This window comes from Grampus griseus (genome assembly GCF_964374135.1).
Source record: "Grampus griseus genome assembly, chromosome: 5".
Lineage (NCBI taxonomy): Eukaryota > Metazoa > Chordata > Mammalia > Artiodactyla > Delphinidae > Grampus > Grampus griseus.
The window spans coordinates 78565511-78591885 of record NC_138998.1 but is presented as its reverse complement, the minus strand read 5'-3'; the positions used below and the strand labels follow the sequence as shown (position 1 = coordinate 78591885).

The window sequence follows — 26375 nt, the reverse complement described above, 5'->3', positions numbered from 1 at the left end:
TACTAGTACTGTGGATTGTATTTTCAATTTTTATTGAAATTTGTCCTTTGCCCACAGTCGGGTTTCTTTTCAGCCTGGCCCAATCTCTTTCAGTTCCTGGGCTTGAAGGCCTGTGCTAATCTGTATCAGACATCAAGGCAAATAATTGAAGGGAGCACTCTGAGGGGGAGGGGGAAGGGAATGTCACCTCAATCTGTCCCCCTTAATTAGGAAAGAATTTCTAGGTGATGAAATTTGTGAAATGTTCAAATTATAAAAGGAAGATGAAGATGGTCCAGGTCTGAGAGAGAGGCATGATGAAAGGCTCAGAAGCAAGTGAATAAAAGGGTTCTAAAGTCAGTCATTCTGGACCACAGGGATCATGCAGAGAAATGACTAATAGGGGGACACAATGAGAGGAATACTCAGAAAGAACTCACTTAGGGACAGTTTTCATTCAAATTTAGGAAAAGCAGGGCAACATTCATTAGTGAGTTTAGGAAGAAAAGAAAAACACAATTAAAGATGCAGGCTAAAACAACAACAACAAAACAAACAAAAAACCCAAAAAGCAAAAATAAACAAACAAATAAAATGCGGGCTAGGAAAATCACTAGTACAAATGTACATTTATTAGAAAGAAAAGATGAGAGAAGCAAATTCCAGCTGCCTAAGTATAAGACAATTATCTAGCAGCTATTCAGCTGTGGCAATGAAGATGAGAAGATGAATCTCACAGTCTTCTAAAGAAAATTAAAAATATGTCATGACTCTGAATTTGGGCAAAGGGTTAGGACTGAAAAGAAAACTCCAAGATTATAGCTTGGGAAATAAATTACACATTCTAGAGTGACTGGGTAGTTGAAAGGTAGGAGGCATTTAAGGAGGGACTGGGGATGGTGGTGGAAATGAGTTAATATCCCCTGCGTTCAGTTTAGAGGGATGATAAGCACCCACGTAGACAAAAACTAAAAATTAAGTGTTCAAAGCCAAGAACAAGAGTGACATACAAAGCAAATAAACATGATCAGCAGCATGTAAAAAGGTGTTAAATGGTTTTATCCTCTAACCTACTTACATGTGCTGTGGAGCATTGCTGTAGGACCCATGTTCAAGCTTCTGCCACTTGCCCAGGTGAGCAGCTGATTTATGTAGCAAATCACAGTATTTGGATGGCAGCAGTTGTGTGGTGAGCATGACAAAAGCATTGATCCACACCATAATGAGGTGCTCACATGACCAGCGCATGTCATAGTACTGGGTACTCTGGAAGAGATCAGAAGAGAGAGAAATGATCCATGTACTGGTGAGCAAGAAGGCAGGGATGGTGCGTGTACATACACCCTGCAGACAAATGCCACTCTGAGTCACCCATGCATTTGTTGTCCTCCTGTCTGTGCAGAAAGTTCAAGAGCAGAGTCCTCCAAAATCCTTCAACCTGACTTTCTGGCTGTATGAGTTAGGGTTGGGAGGGAGAGGCGATTATTCTTTAAGTGCTTCCTTTCTAGAAGTGAATGCTCTCTGTGAATGACCACTCCAGCTGCAGATATGCTTCTCAATGGGTGAAGGAAGGACACTGAAATGACCCAAAAGATTTTGGGCCCAAGTGACATCCAGACCATTTTTCTTTTCTACTAAAGTAAAGTTTAAAGGTTAGATTAAATTCAAGGAAACTCGTGATAACCATGATAAGATCAACCATGGTAGGCTGAATTTTACTGAAACCTCAGTCCTCTTAAGCTACCACATACGGATTCTAAGTACAAGTGTATCCTCCCCAGAAACTGGGTGGAAAAAAAAAATCTTAAAAAAAAAGAAGAAAGAAAAGAAAAGAAAAAAAGAGGGGACCACCACGGGTGCATCACAGATATGGAAATATCTATCCACCAACCAGGTATTAGTGCACTCCAGATGCAGCCGAACTCCACCATCCAGGCTGCCAAAGGGGAGACAGAGAAAAGGGGGATTAAATAAGAAATACCCAGTTTATGTCATTCACACACAAATCCAGGAAGCACATAAAAGCAGGTAACCACTTACCTTCACAAAACACAGGGGGAGAAATGCAACATAGTAGGCACTGAAGAGAGAGTTGAAGAGAACTTCCTTGATTCTGTGGTTGAAATCTGCTTTCAGACATTCTACTTCATTGCGAATGAGGTCTGGAGACAGGGGGCAGCTGTGGCTGGGGATGGGTGTGGCATTATTAAACTGTTCTTTTAGAGACTCCAGCAGTAAGGAGAGGAAGTCTTTGGACTTGGCCAAGCCACCCACAGTCGAGGCACTCTCCTCTACCGCCTGGTGCTGAACCATGTAGTTATAGTCTGCAAGAAGAAGATGAGCTCTACTATCTTGGTGGAAACAGCAGAGAGGAACATAAACACCAAACCTGTAGATAAAAGGGAGTATGAAAATGAGACCACAGAAGCCACCTAAGATCAGATCATATAACTGTGTTAGTAAAATAGTCATGATTCATCAGAGTGAACGTAATATAATAGGGACTTTGCTGACAGCAAATTCATTATCTGGGAAGCTCTTTAATTTCTTCCCACAAAGGCAATATATATTCACTGTAGAATAGGAAACTACAAAAAATCACGACAATAGAAACTACCCGGAAATAATCATTTTTATAATTTTTACAGTTGGGTACACAGACTTTATACTTTTTCTTTTATATGTTTAGCCTCATACAGTATAAACTGTTTTGTATACTGCTGTTTTAACTTTGGGTGTGTGGTTATGTAGCATGTATATATTGAGCTTTTTCTTATGGCATTAAATATTTTTCAGCAACAATTCTAAAAGGTATTCTCATGTAGCTATACCATAACTTACCTATTTCTCTCTTGTTAGAACTCAGGCTGTTTCTTACTTTCCACTACTATAAATACCATTGGGATAAGTAACTTCCCACACAGATTTTTGTGTACACCTGGTATTTTTTGAATGGCTTGCCCTTCAAGTTTCCTCCTCTTAGTGAGGGGGTTCCCCTGCGTACCCCCCCACCACATCACCCATCATACTTCTACAGGCACTCCTAGTTCCTCTTGCCTGGTTATTTTTCTCCACTGATCTTACCACTCCATATATTTTACATGTTTTTTATTTTGGGTTTTTTCCCTTTGGTCTATCCTCCCCTCACTACAATGTAAGCTCCAAGAACCAGAGATTTTAGTCTGCTTATTAGTTCACTGCTATACCCTTGATGCTTAGAATAGTGGCTGAAACATACTAGGCACTAAATAAACACTTGATGGATTAATGAAAACAATTCTAAAAGTACAATAAATAAATTTTTACAAGTAAAATTACTTGGCTAAAGGACTGAAAATTTGTGAGACTTTTCGTAACTTCTTATAGTTGCTCCAACTTTGGTTCCTTAAAAAAATTTTAAACACTTTTCCAAGTCCTCATTAAGTAACTTCCACTTTGTAACATAGGTATGTATAGGTATATATTATATTGGGTTGGCCAGAAAGTTCGTTCGCATTTTTCCGTGCCATCTTGCGAAAAACCAGAATGAACTTTTTGGCCAACCCAATAAATAAAATGATCATTTCACTGACATAAATTTAGATATTAAAAATAGCAAATAAAAAGACATTTAGTTATAAATTTTATTTAAAAAAAATTAACAAACGTCACTTGTTCATAGTTCTCTATAGAGGGAGAAAGGATGAGCTTCTTGCTAAGTTAGGAAGATGGTTAGCAGCAGCTCTGGGATCCACTGTGAATGTGCCCTGGAGTAGTAGGATGGGAGGGGGTAAATGCAAAAGTATCATGCTAGGATCATAAGCTTGAAATGAGCTTGCCACTCTGTCAATTTCATGTGACCATGTCCAGGCTAGCCTGCCAGAGCATGAGAGACTCATGGAGCAGAGCTTAGCTGTCCTAGTTGCCTAAACTGACAGCTGGTCAATCCCACATATGTGACTGAACCCAGCTAAGATCAGGAGAGTCTCCTGACTTCCAGCTGATCCCAACACATACACAGTAAATACATAGTGTGGTAAGCTGCCATGGCTCTGTGGATGTTCGTTACAGCATCATATGTCAATAGATAACTGATACAGGGTAACATCAAAGGCTTAGAGCATGGAGAGCTTTGTAAGGTAAAGAAAATGATTCATGAATTTTAAAAAGGGTTAGTAAATATTTAGACATAAAACTTGTTTAAATTACATGATTATTTCATTGTTTTATAGGAATGTGGAGAGCCTCCAAGAATAAAGCTTATTTACATTATCTAAAAAAATGAAAATGTTTGCTGGCCATTTGATGATGGTAATCCTCTTCAGTCTGGCCAAAATATTCCTCGATATATCCATAATAAGCCTTTCAAGTTAGATAGGGTTAACCTTCTAAATGATTCAACCAGCTATTGTTGATAAATAGAATAACTAAATCATTTGTTTCCAACTCAAACAGCTGAAATATTAATCTAGAAATACAGAAACAATTGATGTAAAATATACACCTTATAAGAAATCTGAATCATGAAAAATGTTTATAACAATTCACTCTGTATGAATTGAGTTGATGAGTGCCTTAAGTAATCGTTTAAGGAATTTAATTAGAACCTAACAGAGTACAACCAATAGAAAGACTTCCTGCCATCTTGGCCACACAATCTCTGAGTATGCCTTTATTTTATACTGTCACTACCCATATAAATTCATGCTTACACTGCAGCACCATAAACAGTATAGAGCAATGATTCTCAAACTTGAGCTAGCATCAGAATCATCTAGCAGCCTTGTTAAAAGACAAATCCTGTGCCATACTTTCTAGAGTTTCTGCTTCAGTTTGGGGTAGATTCTGAGAATTTCTATTTCTAACAAATTTCCAGGTGATGCTGATGCTGCTGTTCTGGGAACCACATTTTGAGAACTACTGAATTTAGAGTAATGGTTAAGACAAGGGCTCTGAATCAAAAAGGCCTGAGTCTTTCTCATTAACTGTCTAACCATAGGAAAATTTTTTAACCACTTAATCTGTCTTTACCAAAGATTGCTAATTGTCTGCCAATAGCTACTGTTCTCCTGTTTCTTCCATAGCAACAGAATTTTTGTGTGCGTGTGAATAGCAGAAACATTTATTCCACCCAGCAAAGTCAAGAAAAGTGAAGTTCCAACACTATTCTTTTGTCTTCTCAGTTATAAATAAAAGAACAGGCATTTTATCAAAGACATACACCTGGCAAATGAACACAATAAAAATGTTCAACATTATGAATCATTAGGGAAATGCAATCAGACTATAGTGAGATACCTCTACACACTTTAAAACAGCCAATATTTTAACTACTGACCATACCAATCAAATACTGGTGAGGACTACAGGGGAACTGGAATGCTTCCATACTGTTGACAGGAATGCATAAGGGTACAGTTATTCATTTTAGAATATGAAACCATATATTCATATGAAGACTTTTATGCACATGTTCATAGTTAATCTGTGGTGGCCAAACTGGAAACAAACCACAAAACCCCTTCTGCTATTTTTCAGGAAGAAAATGAACTACTCATACCTGCAACTTAGATGATTCTCAAAATAATTATGCATCATGAAAGAAAAAGACAAATACAAAAGTAAACATTAAGATGCCAATGATATTAACAGTCTAGAAAACACTAATTGAGTGGGAAAAAAAGTAAATCAACTGTAGTTGCCTGGGAGTCCTGGGAGACATGTCAGAAGGTAGATATTGGTGTTGTATGTTTGTTATTATGATGATGGATCCGTGGCTTTACAAGTATTAAAACCTACCAAGCTATACATTTTAGGTATGTTCATTTCAATGCATACCAACTATACAGCTCAATTAAGTTTTAATAGAAATTGGCTTCACATAAAAATCTGAATCTCCTTTTCAGTAGAACTCTGCCAACCACAGGTTAACTCCATCACCTCTCCTTGTACATGGGAGGGATTCTGTTGTAGTAGCAATGAAGACTGGTGAGCAATGAAAGGTGTTTCCACTTGAGTTATCCAGGAACTCTGCCTGGGTCCTAAAAATCACATGCCTGGACTACATGACTTCCACTCTCATGCAGCTCCAAAATCACTGGTGGTTCTCACAACTGTCCTCATCTCAGGGTAACCTCTGAATCCATCAAAAATTCTGACATCCAGGACTCAACATTAGTCCCACAGAGCCCTGCAGTCTACCCTGAGAGGCCTTGGACAACAATGCAAATTAGACCACAACTGGAGTGAACACTATTCTCTGCCATGATACTATCCCTACTGAGGTATACAAAGTTTGCAACACTCACAAAACCTGTTCCTCTTCATCCGGACAGTTCAACATGGCTTTCAACATCAGTCCAACAGTGAACAAAAACCAAGATGAAAGCAGGCTTAAATAATAGTCTTTATTATGGCATAGAGCAGAGCAAACTGAGACAGATAGTTTCCAAAAAGGGTGAGAAAAAAAGGTGGAGAAAAAAAGATTTTTCTATCTGGAGATAGAAAAATCCATCCTGAGCATGACATGAGACAATGCCACCAAAGAAGGTGCAAACCTCTGTGAGCCACCAGCAGAACCCAGCCTGGATCTCCATGGTCAAAGGTGGTTAGGTCCTGTCTTAGCCAGTTGATGGAAGAGAAGGACAACACCTAAGTGCTCAGCCTATTAATGCTTCACTCCAGGGGACAGGAGAGCACAAAGGTCTACCTACCCTGACCACAGTGAGGTGACTAATGCCCAGTATGGGGATCATAGCAACAGAATTTTTAGTTGAGATACAGCTGCCCTGCTAAAGACTTAATTTTCCAGCCTCCCTTATAATCTATCATGCTAGGCAGGGTGGAGCAAAAAGATAGCAGAAGCTTGAGTTCTGACACCATGGAGCTATCACAACTATCCGAGATAACTTAAATACACACTATACAGGAGAGAGGAATGAGCTTCTAACTTTTTAAAGCCACAAGCATTTTGGATCTGTTATAGCAGACTAAATATACTACCTCCCGGGTCATTGTGATGATTTCATGAGGTGATGTTTATAAGCACCACCTAGCCCGACACTTAACACTTAATAAGAGCTTAATAAATGATAGCTATCTGTTAACATCTAACAAAGAAGGTTTTAGCCAAATGTAAACAAGTTAAAACTATGCAAAATAGTTTAATAAGCTAATATGTACAATAATATACCACTACACAACCATCAGAACGGCTAAAATTTTTAAAATGGAAAACATCAAATGCTGGCAAAAATGTGTAGCAACCAGACTCGTATAGAATTGCTGAAAGAATAAAATGGTATCACTTCTTTGGGAAAAAGTCTGGTAGATTCTTATAAGACTAAACATACTCCTACCTTGTGGCCTAGCAGTGCCACTCCTACATATTTCTCCCAAGAGAATGAAAAGGTATCTTTGCAAAAAAAGACTTGTATTAAGAATGTACATAACAGTTTCTTTTTAATAGTAGTCAAAAACTGGAAACAACCCAGGTGTCCAACAATAGGAGAATAAACAAACTGTGGTATATTCATACAATGAAATATTACTGATACATGCAATCACACAGACAAATCTCAAAAACAACATGCTGAGTCAAAGACAGCTTGAAAGTGTACATACTGTACAATTCCATTTATATGAAATTCTAGAATTGGCAAACTAAACTATGGTGGAAAAAAAAATCAAAACACTGTTGCGGGCTTCCCTGGTGGCACAGTGGTTGAGAGTCTGCCTGCCGATGCAGGGGATGCGGGTCCGTGCCCCGGTCCGGGAGGATCCCGCATGCCGCGAAGCGGCTGGGCCCGTGAGCCATGGCCGCTGGGCCTGCGCGTCCGGAGCCTGTGCTCCGCAACGGGAGAGGCCACAGCGGTGAGAGGCCCGCGTACCGCAAAAAAAAACCAAAATAAAACAAAAAAAACACTGTTGCCTCTGGGAGACAGGGGGATTGGGTTTGACTGGAAAGGGACATGAAAGAACTTCTGGAGTAATGGTGATGTTCCATACTGGGATAAGGTTTTGAGTTACACAGATATATGCATTTATCAAAACTCAGCATATGTACACAAGATTTGTGAATTTTATTGTATATGAATTTTATTTGGTGGACAGAGCTAATGAAAATATTCTTCATTGGTAGGAGAGCCATACCTCTTGGGGATAATCTTAGTTTATGTCTATTGTCCCAGCTGTATCCCAGTTTAGAAAATAAGTTATATGGTCACTCTAACCACTGATTTTTCCAATTTTCTGGACTCCTGCTTTATATTGAAGAATTTCATTTCCCTCCCTTTTATACTATCATTTGCATGACCCAAATAATTTCTTAAGACTTACTAATAAAATAGTAAAACTGGAGTACTCACGGGTAGCCAAGGAAAAGGAGATTGAGAACTGAATGGCTTCGGAAGAGATTGACCAGGGTCCAACAAAGTACCCATCCACACAAAGTAAGTAGCACCAAGCGAGCTGATATGAGAACCATGTAGTGAATCATTGATGCTGCACCCGCCTTAGTGGCCTGTAAGTTTGGAAGCACCAAAAAGAAAAGCTTATAAGTGACTTTATTCAAAAGCAATGTGACTCAAGTAAGGACTTAGTAGATTTAGTGGAAGGTAAACTGTGGGGAAAAAAAAAAGAAAAAAAAAGGAAGGAATGAAGAAGAACTGCCCATCCCACCTTATCTTCCTCATTCTTGAAGATTCGATCTCTCCAGGGACAGTTAGCTGTTTCCTCCTTGAATTCCCATAGTCCCTCACAAAGACCTCCTTTAAGTTCTTATGATATTGTCTAATTTATTTACACTGGGGCTTCTCAAAGTATGTTCCATGAACCACACTCATCAGAATTACTGGGGCTGCTTACTGAACATGCAAATTCCTACTGACTTTCACCACCAGATATAGGGAACAAAAATCACAAGTCAAGGAACCTGTATTTTAACAAACCAACGAGTGATTTTTATATACATAAAGATAGTGAGCCACTAATTTATCTGACTCCGGACTAGACTGCCATGGCCTAAACAGCAGCAACAGTGTTTCTATTTTTCCTTGAATCCTCCCCCCAATCTGTTTGCTGAATTAACGTTTAATAAATTACTGAAACTTCAAAAAATAATCAGATCTTCTTTGACAAATCCCTATATAAATGTTTCTTTTTTGATTTTTGCAAATATGAAAATAATGCATGATCATTACTTCTAGTTCTTTACATCACAGCTGTTCAAATATTCTTCTTTAATCCCAGATCTTTAAAACTGATTAAATATAGTAAGAAAACATACTTGTCTAAACATGAAGCTCTGCAATGTCATTTTCTTTCAAACTGAACTAGGAAGGAATGAGTGAAATGCAGGGGAAAATGACAGATTCTTATAATCTCTAAAATAGCAGTGTCAGAACTCAGAAAAACAATTTTCTGGAGTCAACAGCACATGGGAAAGGAGAAGGAGTTTTTCAGGTCCCTCCTGTATATCCATTTCTTAGTTCACCCAACATACTACATAGCATATATAATATATACACAATATATACTATTTGTGTAGTTACTTATAAATGCAAAGAAGCAGTTGAATTAATACTACAGCCTGGGCCTTAAACTGTAGAGTAGGCTCAAGCTGTTCTCAGCCCAGCAGGACAGAGTTGCATATCACTCCCCTGATACATACCTCATGCCAATGTACCTCATGTGCCAAAGTCAAGGGAAGGCATCTAAGACACTGGAATTACTCCATTGCCTCCATTCTCAAATGTTTAGGATTAGTAATAAATTTAAGTTTAATATTTGTCTTTCTTGGTTGGGCAGCCTCATAAAGACATCATAAGGACCTCAAAAAGAGGTCTTATTTGTCTTGGTTGCCACTGTATCCCCAGGACCTTGTGTAGTATCTGTCACATATAGGTAGCACAAGAGCTTGGGGTTTGGAATAAGGCAAAAATGATGAATACATTCAAGCTCTGCTGCCCTGGTGACACTGGGATGAGTGTGACGAGGAAAAGAGTATGTTGCTATTGGAGAGTAAATAACAGGAGATCCTAACCTAGGGAGGGTCAAGATTAGTCCTATGCAAGTGTGGATGCTGTCATTTTAAAATTCTAAGTTTTAGTAAACTCAAACAAATGTCTCTTGCTAGCAACTCCACAAATGGTATATAAATAATTTCAAGTGAATGTTACTTGAAACAATGTTTTAGATGCAACTCTTTATTTACATACATACAACTCTTCTTAACAATAGTTACCTAAAATCCATCCTATTTTTACTGCAACTATCAAAATTAGAAAGATTGTACTGGAGAACTCAGAAGCTAGAACTAAGTTCCTATTGGACAAATGAGATTTCTAACAGTTGAATTAGTATATCACACTTGAATTTTAAATATACTGTAAGAAAACCTTTTAAAAAGAACTAGCACAATTCATGTAAGAGTAAAGAAATTAATTTATATTTGCATTCAAATTATACTTGGACATTTCACATTTTCAACCTCTAACTAGCTCTAGCTACAAGTGATAGAATACAGTGAATGAGCTGTTACCTCTGAGATGAGGGCCCATACAAGCCTCCTCGCAAGCATCACTGTGATGAATGCTGCCAGGTGGTAATCAATGAGATGAAAATTCTGTAAGAGAAACAAATAACTGTAACAGAAAGAAATATGTGTATCCAGTTGGAACTACTACATGAAGAGGTTTGCCCCCTCAAAAGACTGTCCTATATCATCTTACACTTACAGACCACAGGAATTTGAGGGACCTTGAAGAGACTACCTACCTTCTACTTCTTTCAGGACAAACTGCTTTAACTTTTCAAACACTATTTTAAACTATCTGGAATGTAACCTTCTCCTTTTTTGCAAGTTTACTGTATTAGAAGGAAAAGATTACAGTTTTGGGTTAACAAGTGATAACCTGCAGAATTATGGCAAGAATAATTATCTAAAATGCCATATTTATAATGAGTGTCAAATTTAAATTCCCAGGCTTCAAGAGTTACTGCTGTTGGTCTCTCTTTATGAAAGCTTATATTAATCCAATTGGGCATCTACTAATCTAAATTCCCTACTCACTGATACATCAATACATTCAGTCTTTTCCCCTTAGCTTGATTTAAAAACATGTCTTATATTTGATCTCTTCTTCCTATAAAATGATAGCATTACCTAGATGCTGTGTATGGTTCCTTTTAGTTCTAAGTCGGTATATATAACTGTGATAATAAACAAAATGAAAAATCAATAGCAAAAAGAAAGTTGCGATGTATTTTCATTTTGATGGTCAGAAGGTCTGTAAGTTTCCACAGTCCTCCTTCAAGAATTTCTCAACTTATTCAATAAATATGAACTAGACACCCACAGCGTGCCATGTAGTCTTCTAGATACTGAGGATACAATGCTGAAGAATGATAGACAAGATTCCTGCTCTCCTGGATCTTACTTTTTACTGCAGTGTGAGAGAGAAAGGGGATGGCAGAGATTACTAGTTGTTTCTTCTGCCATCACAAAATTTAACTGGACACTGACTCCTAGCTGACTAAAGGTTCATTTCTCAGCCTCCCTTGCAATAACTACTTGCGGCAAAGGGACACGAGGGAAAGTCGTGTGTGTGACTTCCAAGCCATGCCCTTAAAGGAAAGAGCTGTCTCCTTCTCCTTTCCTCCTTCCTGCCAGCTGCATGTGATGACAGGAGTTGGAGCCTTTGGACCATGGTGTCTGAAAGCAGCACATTGGGGGTGGCAGAGCAACAGATACGAAGAGTTGCCACACTGGCCTTATATCACCTACCTACTTTTTATACAATAGGGAAATAAACATCTGTTCTGTTTTAGACACCCTGTTACAGCAGTTAAACCCACATCTTTAATAATAAGTTGCTTAAGGGGGGAGGGCAATGACAATAAACAAACTAACAAGCAAAAGCATTTCAAATAGTTATGCTGCTGGTAAGAAATAAAACAATAATGACTGGGAAGGGAAGCAGAACCAATTTAAATTGGTGCTTAGGGAGGATATCTCTGAGAAAGTGGCACTTGGGCTGACAGCTGAATGACAAAAAAGCACAAGCCATGACAAGATCTGGGAGCAGAGAGCTCCAGGCAGAGGAAAAAGTAATCATACAGGCTCTAAGGCAGGGAAATATATGCCTGGTATGTCTGAAAATCAGCAAGAAGGCTGGAATGAGGTAATGAGCAATAAAAGTTTGAGTTTACATATTTTTTCCTATGGGGAAGTCATAAGAGTGTTTTAGGCAAAGGGTGCCATGATTCTATTTGTATTTTAAAATTATCACGCTGATTGCTGTGTGGAAAATACACTGTATTGGGGAAAGATCAGTTAAGAAGCTATTGCTTTCAATTCAGATGAGAAAACATGATGGATTGAACAGGGTCAGTAGTGATGGAGTGGCCAGATTTGGGATACATTTTAAAGGTAAAGCAGTCAGATTATCAAAAGAGTGGCTTACCATTCCTCAGATCATTTCCTTTTCCCTGTCTCTCTTTAAGTGTTTGGATTCTAACAATTATTTATCCCCTCTTAGTTTTGAGACTCCTCCCTGCTCATCCTACTCCTTCAAAATAATGGAAGCAAATACACTACAGCCCCTAGCTAATGTCTGGGGGTCTTATGTATCACCAATCCATCTAAGACATTTTTTATATCGAAAAATTTAAGTGCCTAACGTACCTCATTGTTAAGCAAATTTTGTTATATTCTAAATCATTGAAAACTAGTAATCTACTTACGATTAACTCTTTATAAACCAGAATATTTGATTAATCAAAGTGCTCCACTCCTGAATATTCTGAATAACTTACTACACCACTTTTAGCTTTTGTTTCTTAGGGTTAAGACTCACTCAGCTAATTATCTGATAGCTAGAATGAAACTAACATATTCAGGTGTCCACATTTTCTTTTTGATAATTATTAAGATCTTGAAAATGAAAACAAAAAACCATATATATAACTCTGACAAATTTCTGAGTCAGGCATGCCTAACAGAAGAAAACTTAAAAGAGACAAACCACTAGTTAAGACATAAGTCCCTTGGCGACCATCCCAGTCAAGCTGCCACCTGCCACGCTTGAATACCTTCAGTGGTGGGAAGCAATTAGGTCTGTAGCAGTCCATTCATCTTTAACAGCTCACTGATGCAGGCCCTCAGATTCATAGGCTAAAATCTTATTTGCTATTCCACATATGTTACTCTTAGCTCCACAATTCAATTTTAAGCTTTGTGTGATCAAGGATTATGTGTGGCAGATAAGTTAGCCAGTCCACATGGTAACCTCCTTTAAGTGTGCCTTCTTCTACTGTAGAGACTGGAAAGCTAAAAACTACATTTCCGAACTTTCCTGTAACTAAAGTTACTAGATTTGATTTAATGTCTGCCAATCACATAAACTGAGTAAAGTGGGGAGAGGGGCAGGGTAAAAGGCACCCATTTTTGGTGGTATGAGTCAGGCAAAGGAAGCATAATTCTGGAGTCAGCAGCCATAGCAGCACTGGCTCCCTCCATTTCAAGGCAACATTTATAAGGGACTTTCACAAGAACTCCTGTCAGAAATGGTTGACTGGGAAAAAAGCTCTTTGATTACCTTAAAATTCAGTAAGTGAGAAGTTTCCATGGGACGTCAAAGTGAAAACAGTATAACAGAACTAACCAATGGTACTCATGGAGTAAACACAGAATAAATACAGGAAGCATAGCAGATAGGTCTGAATTTGAGTGTTAACTTTGTCACATGTGATTTTAAGCCAGTTTCATAACTTCTAGGTCTTATGTTTCTCACTTATAAAATGGGAGTCTTAGAGTAGTACCTACCTGTTTTTAGAAAGCATAAATGAGATAATACTTGCAAATAACACAGTAAATATTTTAGCAAGTATTTGCCAATGTCATTGTTAAGATACTGGGGTATTTACTTATAAAACTATACAGCTGATGACCATCATCAAAAAATCTAGAAACAATAAATGCTGGAGAGGGTGTGGAGAAAAGGGAACACTCTTGCACTGCTGGTGGGAATGTGAATTGGTAGAGCCACTATGGAGAACAGTATGGCGGTTCCTTAAAAAACTAAAAATAGAACTACCATATAACCCAGCAATCCCACTACTGGGCATATACCCTGAGAAAACCATAATTCAAAAAGAGTCATGTACCAAAATGTTCACTGCAGCTCTATTTACAATAGCCCGGAGATGGAAACAACCTAAGTGTCCATCATCGGATGAATGGATAAAGAAGATGTGGCACATATATACAATGGAATATTACACAGCCATAAAAAGAAACGAAATTGAGTTACTTGTAGTGGGGTGGATGGACCCAGAGTCTGTCATACAGAGTAAAGTAAGTCAGGAAGAGAAGGACAAATACAGTATGCTAACACATATATATGGAATCAAAGGGAAAAAAAAATGTCATGAAGAACCTAGGGGTAAGATAGGAATAAAGACACAGACCTACTAGAGAATGGACTTGAGGATATGGGGAGGGGGAAGGGTAAGCTGGGACAAAGTGAGAGAGTGGCATGGACATATATACACTACCAAGTGTAAAATAGATAGCTAGTGGGAAGCAGCCGCATAGCACAGGGAGATCAGCTCGGTGCTTTATGACCACCCAGAGGGGTGGGATAGGGAGGGTGGGAGGGAGGGAGACGCAAGAGGGAAGAGATATGGGAACATATGTATATGTATAACTGATTCACTTTGTTAAAGCAGCAACTAACACACCATTGTAAAGCAATCATACTCCAATAAAGATGTAAAAAAAAAAAAAAAAAACTATACAGCTGGAAGAAGCCTTAAAGATATCTAATCCAACCTCATTTTACAATACCATGGCCAAAGAAGGATTTAAAATAAAAATGTTTATTCCCTTCTCATACTATCTTGAATATTTTGGTCCACATTTCCTTTCTATGTTCACCAGGCCAGGGAGGTTTTCTAATCATTTATAAGTGTCAGACACATACAATCTACCCAGGACAATAATCTTCTTTCTCCTAGAGCATATCTCCACTATCCATCCAAATCTGCCATTGCTGACCACTTACCTACTAGGTCACCTGACTATCCTGAACTGTTATTTTATATACCTATCTGTGGAGAACCCTCTGTGCATCAAGATTACCACAGCACACTAAATAACTGGAAAGAGTTATAACTGCTGATGTACTTCAGCAGAGATGGCTAGTTCTTATCTCATTTTATTTTGGTAACAGAACCCAATTTTACTCAGGGTAACAATGAACCCAGCTAAGGTACTATATTGTCCAACCTCCCTTACAGTTAGGAGTGGGTACTTGTGAAAATGATGTGAGCCTGGCCTATAAGAAATTCTCCTTTATGCTTCCCTACGTTCTTTCCCCTTTCTGGAGAACAGGGACAGACCACAGCCACCTTGGAGGCCACATGCTAGAAGATGGCAGAGTCTCCATCGGCCTGGGTCCCCTGCCAATGGAAGTGTGCTACTCTTGCCAACCAGGACAACTGCCTCAGACTGTTACATGTTTGAGGCATTATACAATTTGCGGTTTATTTGTTACAGAAGCTATCACTATCCTCACATAGCCATCAAAAGGATAAAGTTCCTGGAATATAATCATACTTGCACCTTAAACTTTCAACAAATTTAACATGGTGTACAGAAAGCTAAATATTAAAACCCTTCTGTGATATGTTTATAATAAATTACTTAAATGTTTTCTGCATTTTCATTTATATTTTTACTACTTCTGGTTATGGACCAAAGCCAGATATTTAACAATCTTATGACATTATATTCTGAAGGTAATCTGTGCTTTAATATAAAAACATTTGATTCCAAGAAAAATAATTTCTACACATAAGTCTTCCTACTAGTTTCTTGGCTAAGTAACATGAAGAACTTAAAGGCCTGTTAAGACTTACCAATGAAGTACAAGAGGCAGGATGATTATAAGGATACCACCACACTGTTTTATAGATGTTGATGTACTGAATGAACAGAGCAACCAGCAAGTAGATGAAAAAGAGAAATTCAAAGAGCAGGCTCCCATCCACAGGCAAATCAGGAATTTGGCAATGACGAACAGGACCTGGGGTGATTAAGGCTGTGATAGGTGGGACCGGAAGGCCAATAGCACTACCATTCCTAAAAAGAGAAAATTATGGTTAATTCAAATGGTGACATCTTTCAGTGTCAAAGAGCACAAAAGGGTTCTGCTTCCTTTTTCACCTACACTTTAACTGTTGGCCTTCCTCAAGACTCTATTCTGGGACCTTTTGCTCATCTCTTTCCCCTCTGTACACTCTCTCTCCATAATGTAATACATGGTCATGGCTTCCATTATCTCCTACATGCTGAAAACTAAAATTTCTCTCCAAATAGCTCACCGCTGCATTTTAGATCCATGATATCAAGTTGTCTACTGGACATCTCTGTGGTTCTCCTCCTACAATCCTGACCCTAGTCCACGGCCCACCCAGTTAGCTGCCCAAATCAGAAACCTGGGAGTCATATTAGGAATTTTCTTCTCTAAATCATATATACTCCACTTTATAAATTTTTTTCCAAACTGCACTCTCCTCTCTAAACCCACTGCCTAAGTTCAAGGAGTTACCATTTTTCACTTGAACTACTGAGGTAATCCCTCTAAATTCAACTCTACTTTGACCAAATCCTCCAACCTGCCTTCAAAGATCTTTCTAAAGTGAAACTGATAGTGGACTCTCTTGCCTAAAACTCTTTAGTGGCTCTCCACTAATAGCATAATGTAATGTCCAAAAATGTTTAGTCGGTCCTATGAGGCCCTCTGCTTAACAGACTACTCTCATCCCTTATCACTCCTCCACATGCACCCTATATACTACCCATGCTATTTGCTATCTGTGAATATACATGCTATTCCTTTGTATACACCATTCTTTTTACCAGCAATGCCCTCCACAATCACCTTCCTTAAAGTTTCACATACACATTTACAGACAAAATCCTTCAAGACTTTTAAAATGATCAAACATATCCTCTAAAAGCTTACTCTTACTCACTCAATCAAAACTGATTCATCTCTCCTCTGTGCCACTATTATACCTAAACTCTGCCTTTATTGCACTTTTCATACTGTTATACAGTTTTTTTCATTATACTGTTGTATAATTTTTTTGCATACATCTTTTTGTCTATCAGATCATAATCTCAAGGACAGAGACAGTACTTTTCCTGGTTCAATGCAAATACATACCTTTAGGTTGAGGAGACAGCAGACCAATACAGTCATTAAAAAGAGGGAGATCTCTTAAAATACAAATTAAAATGTAGAGATTTTAATCCCTATCTTCTTCTTGTTCTTTCTTCTAAGTGCTTTTGTAAGTCACAAATAGCTGGGCTATCTAAAATGGTAAGATGAGGGACTTCCCTGGTGGTCCAGTGATAAAGACTCCACACTCCCAATGCAGGGGGCCCGGGTTCAATACCTAGTCAGGGAACTAGAACCCGCATGATGCACCTAAAAGATCCTGCATGCTGCAACTAAAGATCCCACACACAGCAACTGTGTGCCACAACTAAGATCTGGAGCAGCCAAATAAATAAATAAAATGATAAGATGAGGGTAAGGAATAAAATTTCCCATTGTTTATATGCCTGTGAATAGAGATCTAAGGGTCTACTATTGCTAATAGAATAAGGAAAAGAGGCTTGGTTTGGTTATTTCCAAAGAAGATTCTAGAGAAGGAACAATATTACTGTTACCATTCTACTCTAAAATTTTCAAATATAGAATTCTACCATTAATATGTGACATTTACAGTACTTTAAGTGACTCATGGGAATATGAACTCTGCTCATTCTGAACAGTTAAGAATACCATGGCAGAGGGCTTCCCTGGTGGCGCAGTGGTTGAGTCTGCCTGCCGATGCAGGGGACACGAGTTCGTGCCCCGGTCTGGGAAGATCCCACATGCTGCAGAGCTGCTGGGCCCGTGAGCCATGGCTGCTGAGCCTGCATGTCCAGAGCCTGTGCTCCGCAACAGGAGAGGCCCGCGTACCGCAAAAAAAAAAAAAAAAAAAAAGAATACCATGGCAGAAACTCAGAAGAACTAGAAGGGAAGAACAGGGATGGGGGGAGAGTCAGAAAAAATTATAAAAATTTCTTCCCCTCATTCTCAGGAGTACACTCCAATAGAACAAGCTTACCAAGGAGTAGGTTGTGATCTACCAGTAGGTCTCAAAACCTTACTTGCTCAATCATAAACCAATCATTAATACACCACTATCCTCTGATCTGTTCTGGGAGAAGGGCCACAGCACTGCACAACTCCAGGAGGTATTTTTCACACAGAATACAACATGAAAGGTGCCCTCTGGAGTTGTTCAAATTGGTGAACTTGGAGAGAATTAATGCCAGCAGCCATTCTATTCCCTCACTCCATTTAATCATAAAATATGGAAACAAAAAATTCTGATGAGGAGCCTCTACTCTAGGATAAACTAAACATTCTCTAGAGCAAATAAAATTTCTTATTCCTCTTTAGTCAGAAGTACATGCTAAAATATCTGTTATGATTTAAAGGTTTTTATAGAATTTTCCTAAGTAAAGCAGACTAATTCTGCTGTTAACAAAGTTAATAACACTCTGGGCTTCAAGAAAAATATTAAAAACAAAATACAAAAGATCTATATTTGTGGAACTACCATATGATCCAGCAATCCCACTCCTGGGCATATATCCAGAGAAAACCATAATCCAAAAGGGTACCTGCATCCCAATGTTCACTGCAGCACTGTTTACAATAGCCAAGACATGGAAGCAACCTAAACGTCCATTAACAGATGAATGGATAGAAAAGATGTGGTACATATATACAATGAATATTACTCAGCCATAAAAAAGAATGAAATAATGCCATTTGCAGCAGCGTGGATGGACCTAGAGATTGTCATACTAAGTGAAGTAAGTCAGACTCAGAAAGACAAATATCATATGATATTGCTTATATGTGGAATCTAAAAAAAGGTACAAATGAACTTATTTACAAAACAGAAATAGAGTCACAAATGTAGAAAACAAACTTATGGTTACCAGGGGAAAGGAAGTGGAGGGATAAATTGGGATTGGGATTGACATATACACACCACTATATATAAAACAGATAACTAATAAGGACCTACTGTACAACACAGGGAACTCTACTCAGTACTCTATAATGACCTATATGGGAAAAGAGTGGATATATGTGTATGTATAACTGACTCACTTTGCTGTGCAGCAGAAACTAACACAACATTGTAAATCAACTGTCCTCCAATAAAAATTTAAAAAAAAAAAAAAAGGATGCCCTCAATCCTCCTCCCCCATACTTGGAAAAGCGCTGCTCTTCTGTACGCCCATTAAATTCTGTGCCTAGTTCCCTTATCACACTTATCATTCATACAGTATTGAAATATTCTCTCCCCTGGTAGGCAGTAAACCACGTGTAATCAGAAATCAAGATGTTAGGGAACTACTGACCAAAACAACTCACCTTGGCCAGACACAATAACTGCTTGCATGAGTTATCTCGTAACAGGAGATCCCAATAAGGAAAATGGTGCTGCTGCTGAAAACTAACTGGGAGAATTTGGGAGGGGCCAAAAGGAGGGAGGAGATGCCAGCCCATAATATGTCCTGCCAACCTCCCAGAAACCCTCATGCTAGAATCCATCTTGGCTGAGAGATACGTGCGTCACCAGGAAGTACCGAGTCAGACCAAATATGGCACAAGCAAGATGACTGGCCAGAGACAACCCAGAAAGCTAACCCCATTACCATAAAACCTGAGACTGCAAGCCAAGTAGCAGAGCAGTTTTCCTGGGTTCCCTTACCCTGCTGCTCTCTGTCCGGGTGCCCCTTCCAAATAAAGTCTTTTGCTTTGTCAGTTAAAAAAAAAAAATCTGTTATTTGTGATAGCCTATACAGCCTTAGCTATTATACTTCAAGCCAAAAGACAAAGAGACAAACATCAAATATAGTGATCCAGAGAACCAGTTGGAAAGAGGAAAGTAATTCTATATGTTAAAAGTTTGAGAGGAGATATGATCAAAGATCTTATAACCAAAAAAAAAAAAAAAAAGAGCTAAAATAAATAGACTTGGTCAGTACATCTCAGAAAATTAATTACGGAGGTATCATTTAAGAAAAATTAAAAGTATTGTTCCTAGGGCTTCCCTGGTGGCGCACTGGTTAAGAATCCGCTTGCCAATGCAGGAGACATGGGTTCGATCCCTGGGCCAGGAAGATCCCACATGCCGCAGAGCAACTAAGCCCGTGTGCCACAACTACTGAGTCTGTGCTCTAGAGCCTGCAAGCCACAACTACTGAGCCTACGTGCCACAACTACTGAAGTCCATGCACCTAGAGCCCATGCTCCACAACAAGAGAAGCCACTGCGATGAGAAGCCTGCGCACCGCAATGAAGAGTAGTCCCTATTCGCCGCAACTAGAGAAAGCCCGCATGCAGCAACAAAGACCCAACACAAACAAAAATAAAATAAATTAAAAAAAAAAAGCATTGTTCCTCTGAAAGAATATAAAACAGATTCAAGAAGAGCAAAGTGACACAAATGTTTGAGATACAATGTGGGAGAGTTCCAGTCCCAGACATCCCACTAACCAGTTGTGGTTTTTGAGAAAGTAACTTTATATCCCTGAGCCTCAGTTTCTTCATCTATAATACAAGGGTTGGAAAAGATTCTCTTCAAAGAACTCTTCTCAATGCTATCACTGAATATTCTCTTTCAAACTGTCTTGCAGGTCCCCAAGACCATGCCTAAGCCTGATGATTCACTAGGAGGACTCACAGGACTGCGCATATAGTCATGTTCATGGCTTCGATGTATAACAGCAAAAGAATACAAATCAAAACTAGCAGATAGGGGCTTCTCTGGTGGCGCAGTGGTTGAGAGTCCGCCTGCCGATTTAGGGGACATGGGTTCGTGCCCTGGTCCAGGAAGATCCCACATGCCGCAGAGTGGCTAGGCCCGTGAGCCATGGCCGCTGAGCCTGCGCTTCCGGAGCCTGTGCTCTGCAACGGGAGAGGCCACAACAGTGAGACGCCCGCGTACCGCAAAAAAAAAAAAAACAAAAAACTAGCAGATGGAAAAGGTACCAGGCAAAGTCCAGAGGAAACCAGGTGCAGACTTCCAAGAGTCCCTTCTCAGTGGAGTCATACAGGATGCACTTAACTCCTTCAGCAACTAGTTATGACAACATGTGTGAAGTGCTGTCTACCAGGGAGCTTCATTAGAGACTGAGCAGGCAAGGTTTTTTACTGGAGACTAGCCACGTAAATACTCTTTACCTAGCACTACCAAAATTCCAGACTCCCAAAAGGAAAGCAGATGATCAGCATAACAATCCTTAGAAAGGACTGCATAGGAGGCTGGCATCTGGGAACCTGACTGGTAAACAGTCCCCTCCACTGATACAAAAGCTTCCCTAAATAATAAGAGTGGCTCACTGTGCCTAAACTATTTGTGCAAACAATATGAATTATGGTGAACCCTGCTTTGTCCTTGTATGCAGGAAAGAGTTAACATAGCAGACCTAAGACTGGCTTTTACGGAGCTAGCAAGCAGCACATTTTAGGTAAGCAAACGGATAAAGCAAGAAAAATTTAAAGGAATAAAAAAGAACTAAAAGGGATAGAGAAAGCAGTGATCATTCGGACATGCTCAGGTGATATTATTAACTAAGCATACAAGAACAAAACAAAGAAAAAAATCACTCTTAGTCCTTCTCAAATAAGATTCTCCCTCAACTAAGAACTCTCTAAAAACTCAGCAGTTCACAGTATATCCTCCTTCTTTAGACGGCCATCATCTAAGCACATAGTCCCAAGAACAAATCCCTGCTCCCCACAGGTAGAAAGCAGGACAGGATGGATTTCAATTCTGATTGTGTCACCAAACTACCTCTTTGACATTCTCAAGTTTAACTTCAAACAGGTCACAAACACCTAACAAACAGGGGCAAATGCTCTCTTCTTCTGCTGATTTCTGTCTTGCAGAATCAAGTATAATATCCAAAATTACATCACACTTAAGCAATTGTCTATTTATCTCTTCAATACTCTACAGACACTCCAGAAATGAGTTCTCTGCATCTGGACATCGTCTTTCTTTATACACATCCTTCCTAAAATCATATTCTAGGCTATCTAACACTGGTTTTATCCACACTTTTTATACCCTTTCCCCAGGTCTTGTAAAACAACCTGTTCTAGGCTGCTTCTTTCCCATCAAGAAACAAATATAGGACTGTCTGTCTTCTTCCAAAATAACCCCTATAGGTAAAAATGTCACAAAATAATCCCTCATAATAGCTTTAGTGACTTTTCAAAACATGGGCAACTATTATTTTTCACTTTATTCTAATCTGTTGAAAAATAAGTCCTTCTCCCCACCAACACCATTAATTGCTAAAGAAATATATGTTAAGGGAGGAAAGTTGATGGAGAATGGTAGATCAAGGCAACCATAACTAGAACCTGGAAAGCCAGGATAGAAGAGCTACAAGGAAGACAGATCACATGCTCAGAGCTAAACTCATTTAAGAGCAGAGGTATTTTCTAAATGTTCTTAGTTCTTCCCAGTATTCTATCTGCAGACTTAAGTACATGCAGAACCATCTGAGAATGTGTTTTTCAGCTCTTTTTAAATAGCAGAACAGTTCATATTCCCTCCCCCAAAAGATATTTTACATGGTATCCTAATATTTAAAATACACAGGAGAAAAAGTTAGTCTCATTAAGAGAGGACTGGGAAACCTAAAGCCTAGACTACTAGGCCTGAATGACTTTTTCTCCCTTCTTTGTGCTCCTACAGCAGCCCAAAACACTGAGGAGGGTTTCCATGGGACAGTATGAGAATCTAATCTAATCTAAGAATCTAGGGAAATCCTCAAAGTCAAAGTAAATGAACAAAGAACTACTGGAGGGCTTCCCTGGTGGCGCAGTGGTTGAGAGTCTGCCTGCTGATGCAGGGGACACGGGTTCGTGCCCCGGTCCGGGAGGATCCCACATGCCGCGGGGCGGCTGGGCCTGTGAGCCATGGCTGCTGGGCCTGCGCGTCCGGAGGCTGTGCTCCGCAACGGGAGAGGCCACAGCAGTGAGAGGCCCGCGTACCGCCAAAAAAAAAAGAACTACTGGAGTTAATACAGAGGCAGAGTTAGAATACTGTAGCTAGCTAGAATCTTAGCTAGGCACAGCTATGATTTTCTACTGCAATTTGAAAGTACTGAATCACTAAACTGATGGTCAGTATATATTAGTAAAATTAAAGCATGAACTTCAAATAGGAAACATCCTTCATCTCAGTATCTATGTTGGATAGTACCTTTCCTCAAGAGCTTTTTCACATAGTCTCAGTTTTTCATTTTTCTTTATTTAAAAAAATAAAACAACACATGCTATTTGTAGAAATTTTGGGAAATTCAGAGTAAAGTTTTTAAAAGTTACTGCAATTTACTACTTCATTTATTTCCAAGCAGAAAGTATTTATTTATGAAGCAGAAAGTATTACCGTTTTTAAAATGAGGAAATCCAAAGAACAGGAGAGTAAAAATATTACTCTAGGATAAATTATAAGTACTCTGTATACATATGTAAATATAAAATTTGGATTGAAAATTAGTATAATGAGAATCAGCCTGGAAAGTCCCTTCAAACTGGAATTTCAGGGAGAGCCCCACTGAAATGACAAGACCAGAAATGATTCTGAAGACAGAGTAGAGCTTGGGGTGGAAGGTCAGAAAGAAAGAAGGGCAGGCCAGAAAGAGAAAGTGCACAAATAACATCAGGAGGGCCTGAAAAGACAAGAGTAGTACTGACTGCTAGCTGTGAAAATTAGAATCCAGGCCAGAGAAAACTCTATTCAGGGAGGAAGCAGGACAAAAAAATTATCTTGACCAAACAATCCAGTAAAACCCATCTCTTTCTACTGCTACATGATTGAACCTCCTGATGAAACGAGTTATCCTGGATAATTTTAGAAATAATTCATTCTAACTTTTGAAAATTAGGAATAGAGATAAATTTCCATTAAGAAAATCAAATTCTTTATTCTCGTACAACATGACACAAATCTTAAGATGTTTAGGCTACAGATGATAGTTTATTCATTTCATTCTGAACAAAATAATTTTTAAGACCCTTGACAGAATATGACAATTTTAGAATCACATGTTAACTGTCTATTTTAATTTACCCTCCCCAAAAAAGAATGCTAGTAAGTAGTTAAACCATCATATTCATCTTGAACTGTAATTTATTTCTCTCTTCTTTTAATAGTTGAAAAAAAAGGTGATGACTAGAATTTGGATTATCAGCCATAAGTATGAATCAGCCTGTTTTCACTTTGTGGGCATCACAACTTTCTATCTCCAAAGTATTCTGAAATACTTCGTTTTCAATCTTTAGGGTCAGGATTTCTACTTCAGTGTCAGAAGACAATCTTGATAAACAAATATCTGAATAGTCTGTATTAGTCTTCTGTATTAGCCTTACTGATCATAGGATATTACAAATTACGCAAAGTCTTATTCTTTACCTGTTTCTCAGGCCTGTTCCATTGCCACAGCCCCCACCAACCAAAGTCTGCAAAGAAGGTAAAGCTGAACGGCTTAGCTGCTGCCGACTAGGGCCCCTCCTTCCACCGGGCATGTCCAGGAACCAGTCTGCTTCCAGTGCCACCTGTAGCTGCAACCCAGGTTAACGGTTGTCAGCCTATTTCAACACTGAACAAAAAGAGACATTTAAATATCAGTTTACTATTTTTAAAGTAGGCAGTGTAACAAAACAACCAGAAAAACTGAGTGAGCAGACCTTGTAAAACCAGATTGTCAAACAAATGCTCCCAATGTCTATTACCTAGTTTATTCTAATGAAAGGACTACTCAGTCTCCAATGGGTCAGAAGCCTAAATTCTAATCTAAGCTCTGTTTGAAAGATATTACAATCAGGTAGAAATTTACAAGAAACATTGAATATATACATTTCCAGTTCAAAAGTAGTATTTCACAGGGGCTTCCCTGGTGGCGCAGTGGTTGAGAGTCTGCCTGCCGATGCAGGGGACGCGGGTTCGTGCCCCGGTCCGGGAAGATCCCACATGCCGCGGAGCGGCTGGGCCCGTGAGCCATGGCCGCTGAGCCTGCGCGTCCAGAGCCTGTGCTCCGCAACGAGAGAGGCCACGGCAGTGAGAGGCCCGCGTACCGCTAAAAAAAAAAAAGTAGTATTTCACAATAAGTCACTTGAAATGCAGAAGAATCAGCACTGTCCAAAATGTTAGGTTTTGTTATCAAGGGAATCTAGATTCTGAGATCAATTCTTATTATGACTTCCTAATGTCTGACTTCTTATTATCTGACTTGGAAGCATTTAACCTCTGAGTTTGTTTCCTCATCAGAAAAAAAAGCGTTCCTTGTCCTACAGAGGTGGTTGTCAGGACTGACAAAGATGCGTAAAAGTACATCAGAAGGTCTTTTAACGCTTTAAAAGTAAAACTGTTCAAGTGGTATTCCACATGTTAGAGTGAAAATACTGGAAAGAGCTCAAGTGGATGACTACTCCAGAAAAACTGATGTAAAATCATTTAGAAATTACTGAAACTGCAGGATTAAAAGACAAGTAATACATAAAGACCATCACTGAAAAGAAACTGTTTTTATCAATCTATGGCAAAATCACGGCTCCGCCAATATGGATACCAAAAATCTGTTTCCTAAACAATACAACTTAAAAACTGAAGAACGACACCGTGGAAAAACCCTGGTTTTCAAAACGTTACAGCAGATATCCTCTGTTCCCTATTCCTAACAGCTTTCGGCTTTAGATTTACAAACGCCAGGTGAGACAAAGCATTCAAACCGTTGAATGTAGAGGCAGCTGGTCCTTGCTCAATTAACCAGCAAAGGGAAAGAAAAGTGTGGAGCAAAAAAATTGGGACGGAAGAGGACGAGAGGATGGGGTGGGGAAAGGTGGGCGGCGAGAGGACCACAAACTTCAATAGACTGGCCCCTAAGAGGGGATGACAAAGCGGCCCCCGCCGCGCAACCTGGAGGGCCGAAGCAGGCCAGGGACAATCGGACAGCGCGGCAGCTCGGTAATACTCACGCATGGAGGAGGCCAGGCCAGTGGGGAAGGATCCCTGGGAGGAGGCGGCTTTACAGGCTGGACCCCAGGCAAGAGAACTCCCTGCCCAGGTTGAGGCGCTACAAACCAGTTGCTTGCCCGCGGGCCGTCCCCTCCCGGAGAGTCGAGAAAAAGTGTCCAGTCTTCGCGCTGCCAGATCCAGACACCGAGTCAGTGCCAGAGTCAGAGCCAGAGCTAAAGCTAGAGGCAGAGCCCGACCCCGTCAGCACTCATCCTCAGCCTCCATTACCACGGAGCTGA

The 26375-nt window shown here is 39.4% G+C and overlaps 1 protein-coding gene across 1 annotated transcript in view; it reads right to left on the bottom strand.

The window, feature by feature from the left end:
* TMEM39A (transmembrane protein 39A) overlaps positions 1–26375 on the bottom strand; it is a 30444-nt gene extending 4069 nt beyond the window's left edge. The window contains exons 1-7 of the mRNA XM_082654777.1: positions 26097–26375; positions 24535–24721; positions 15880–16102; positions 10499–10582; positions 8325–8479; positions 2020–2368; positions 1058–1245 (exon numbers count right to left, since the gene is read on the bottom strand). Coding sequence (XP_082510903.1) covers positions 1058–1245; positions 2020–2368; positions 8325–8479; positions 10499–10582; positions 15880–16102; positions 24535–24647 — 1112 coding nt within the window. The 5' untranslated portion in view covers positions 24648–24721; positions 26097–26375. The remainder of the gene's footprint in view (positions 1–1057; positions 1246–2019; positions 2369–8324; positions 8480–10498; positions 10583–15879; positions 16103–24534; positions 24722–26096) is intronic.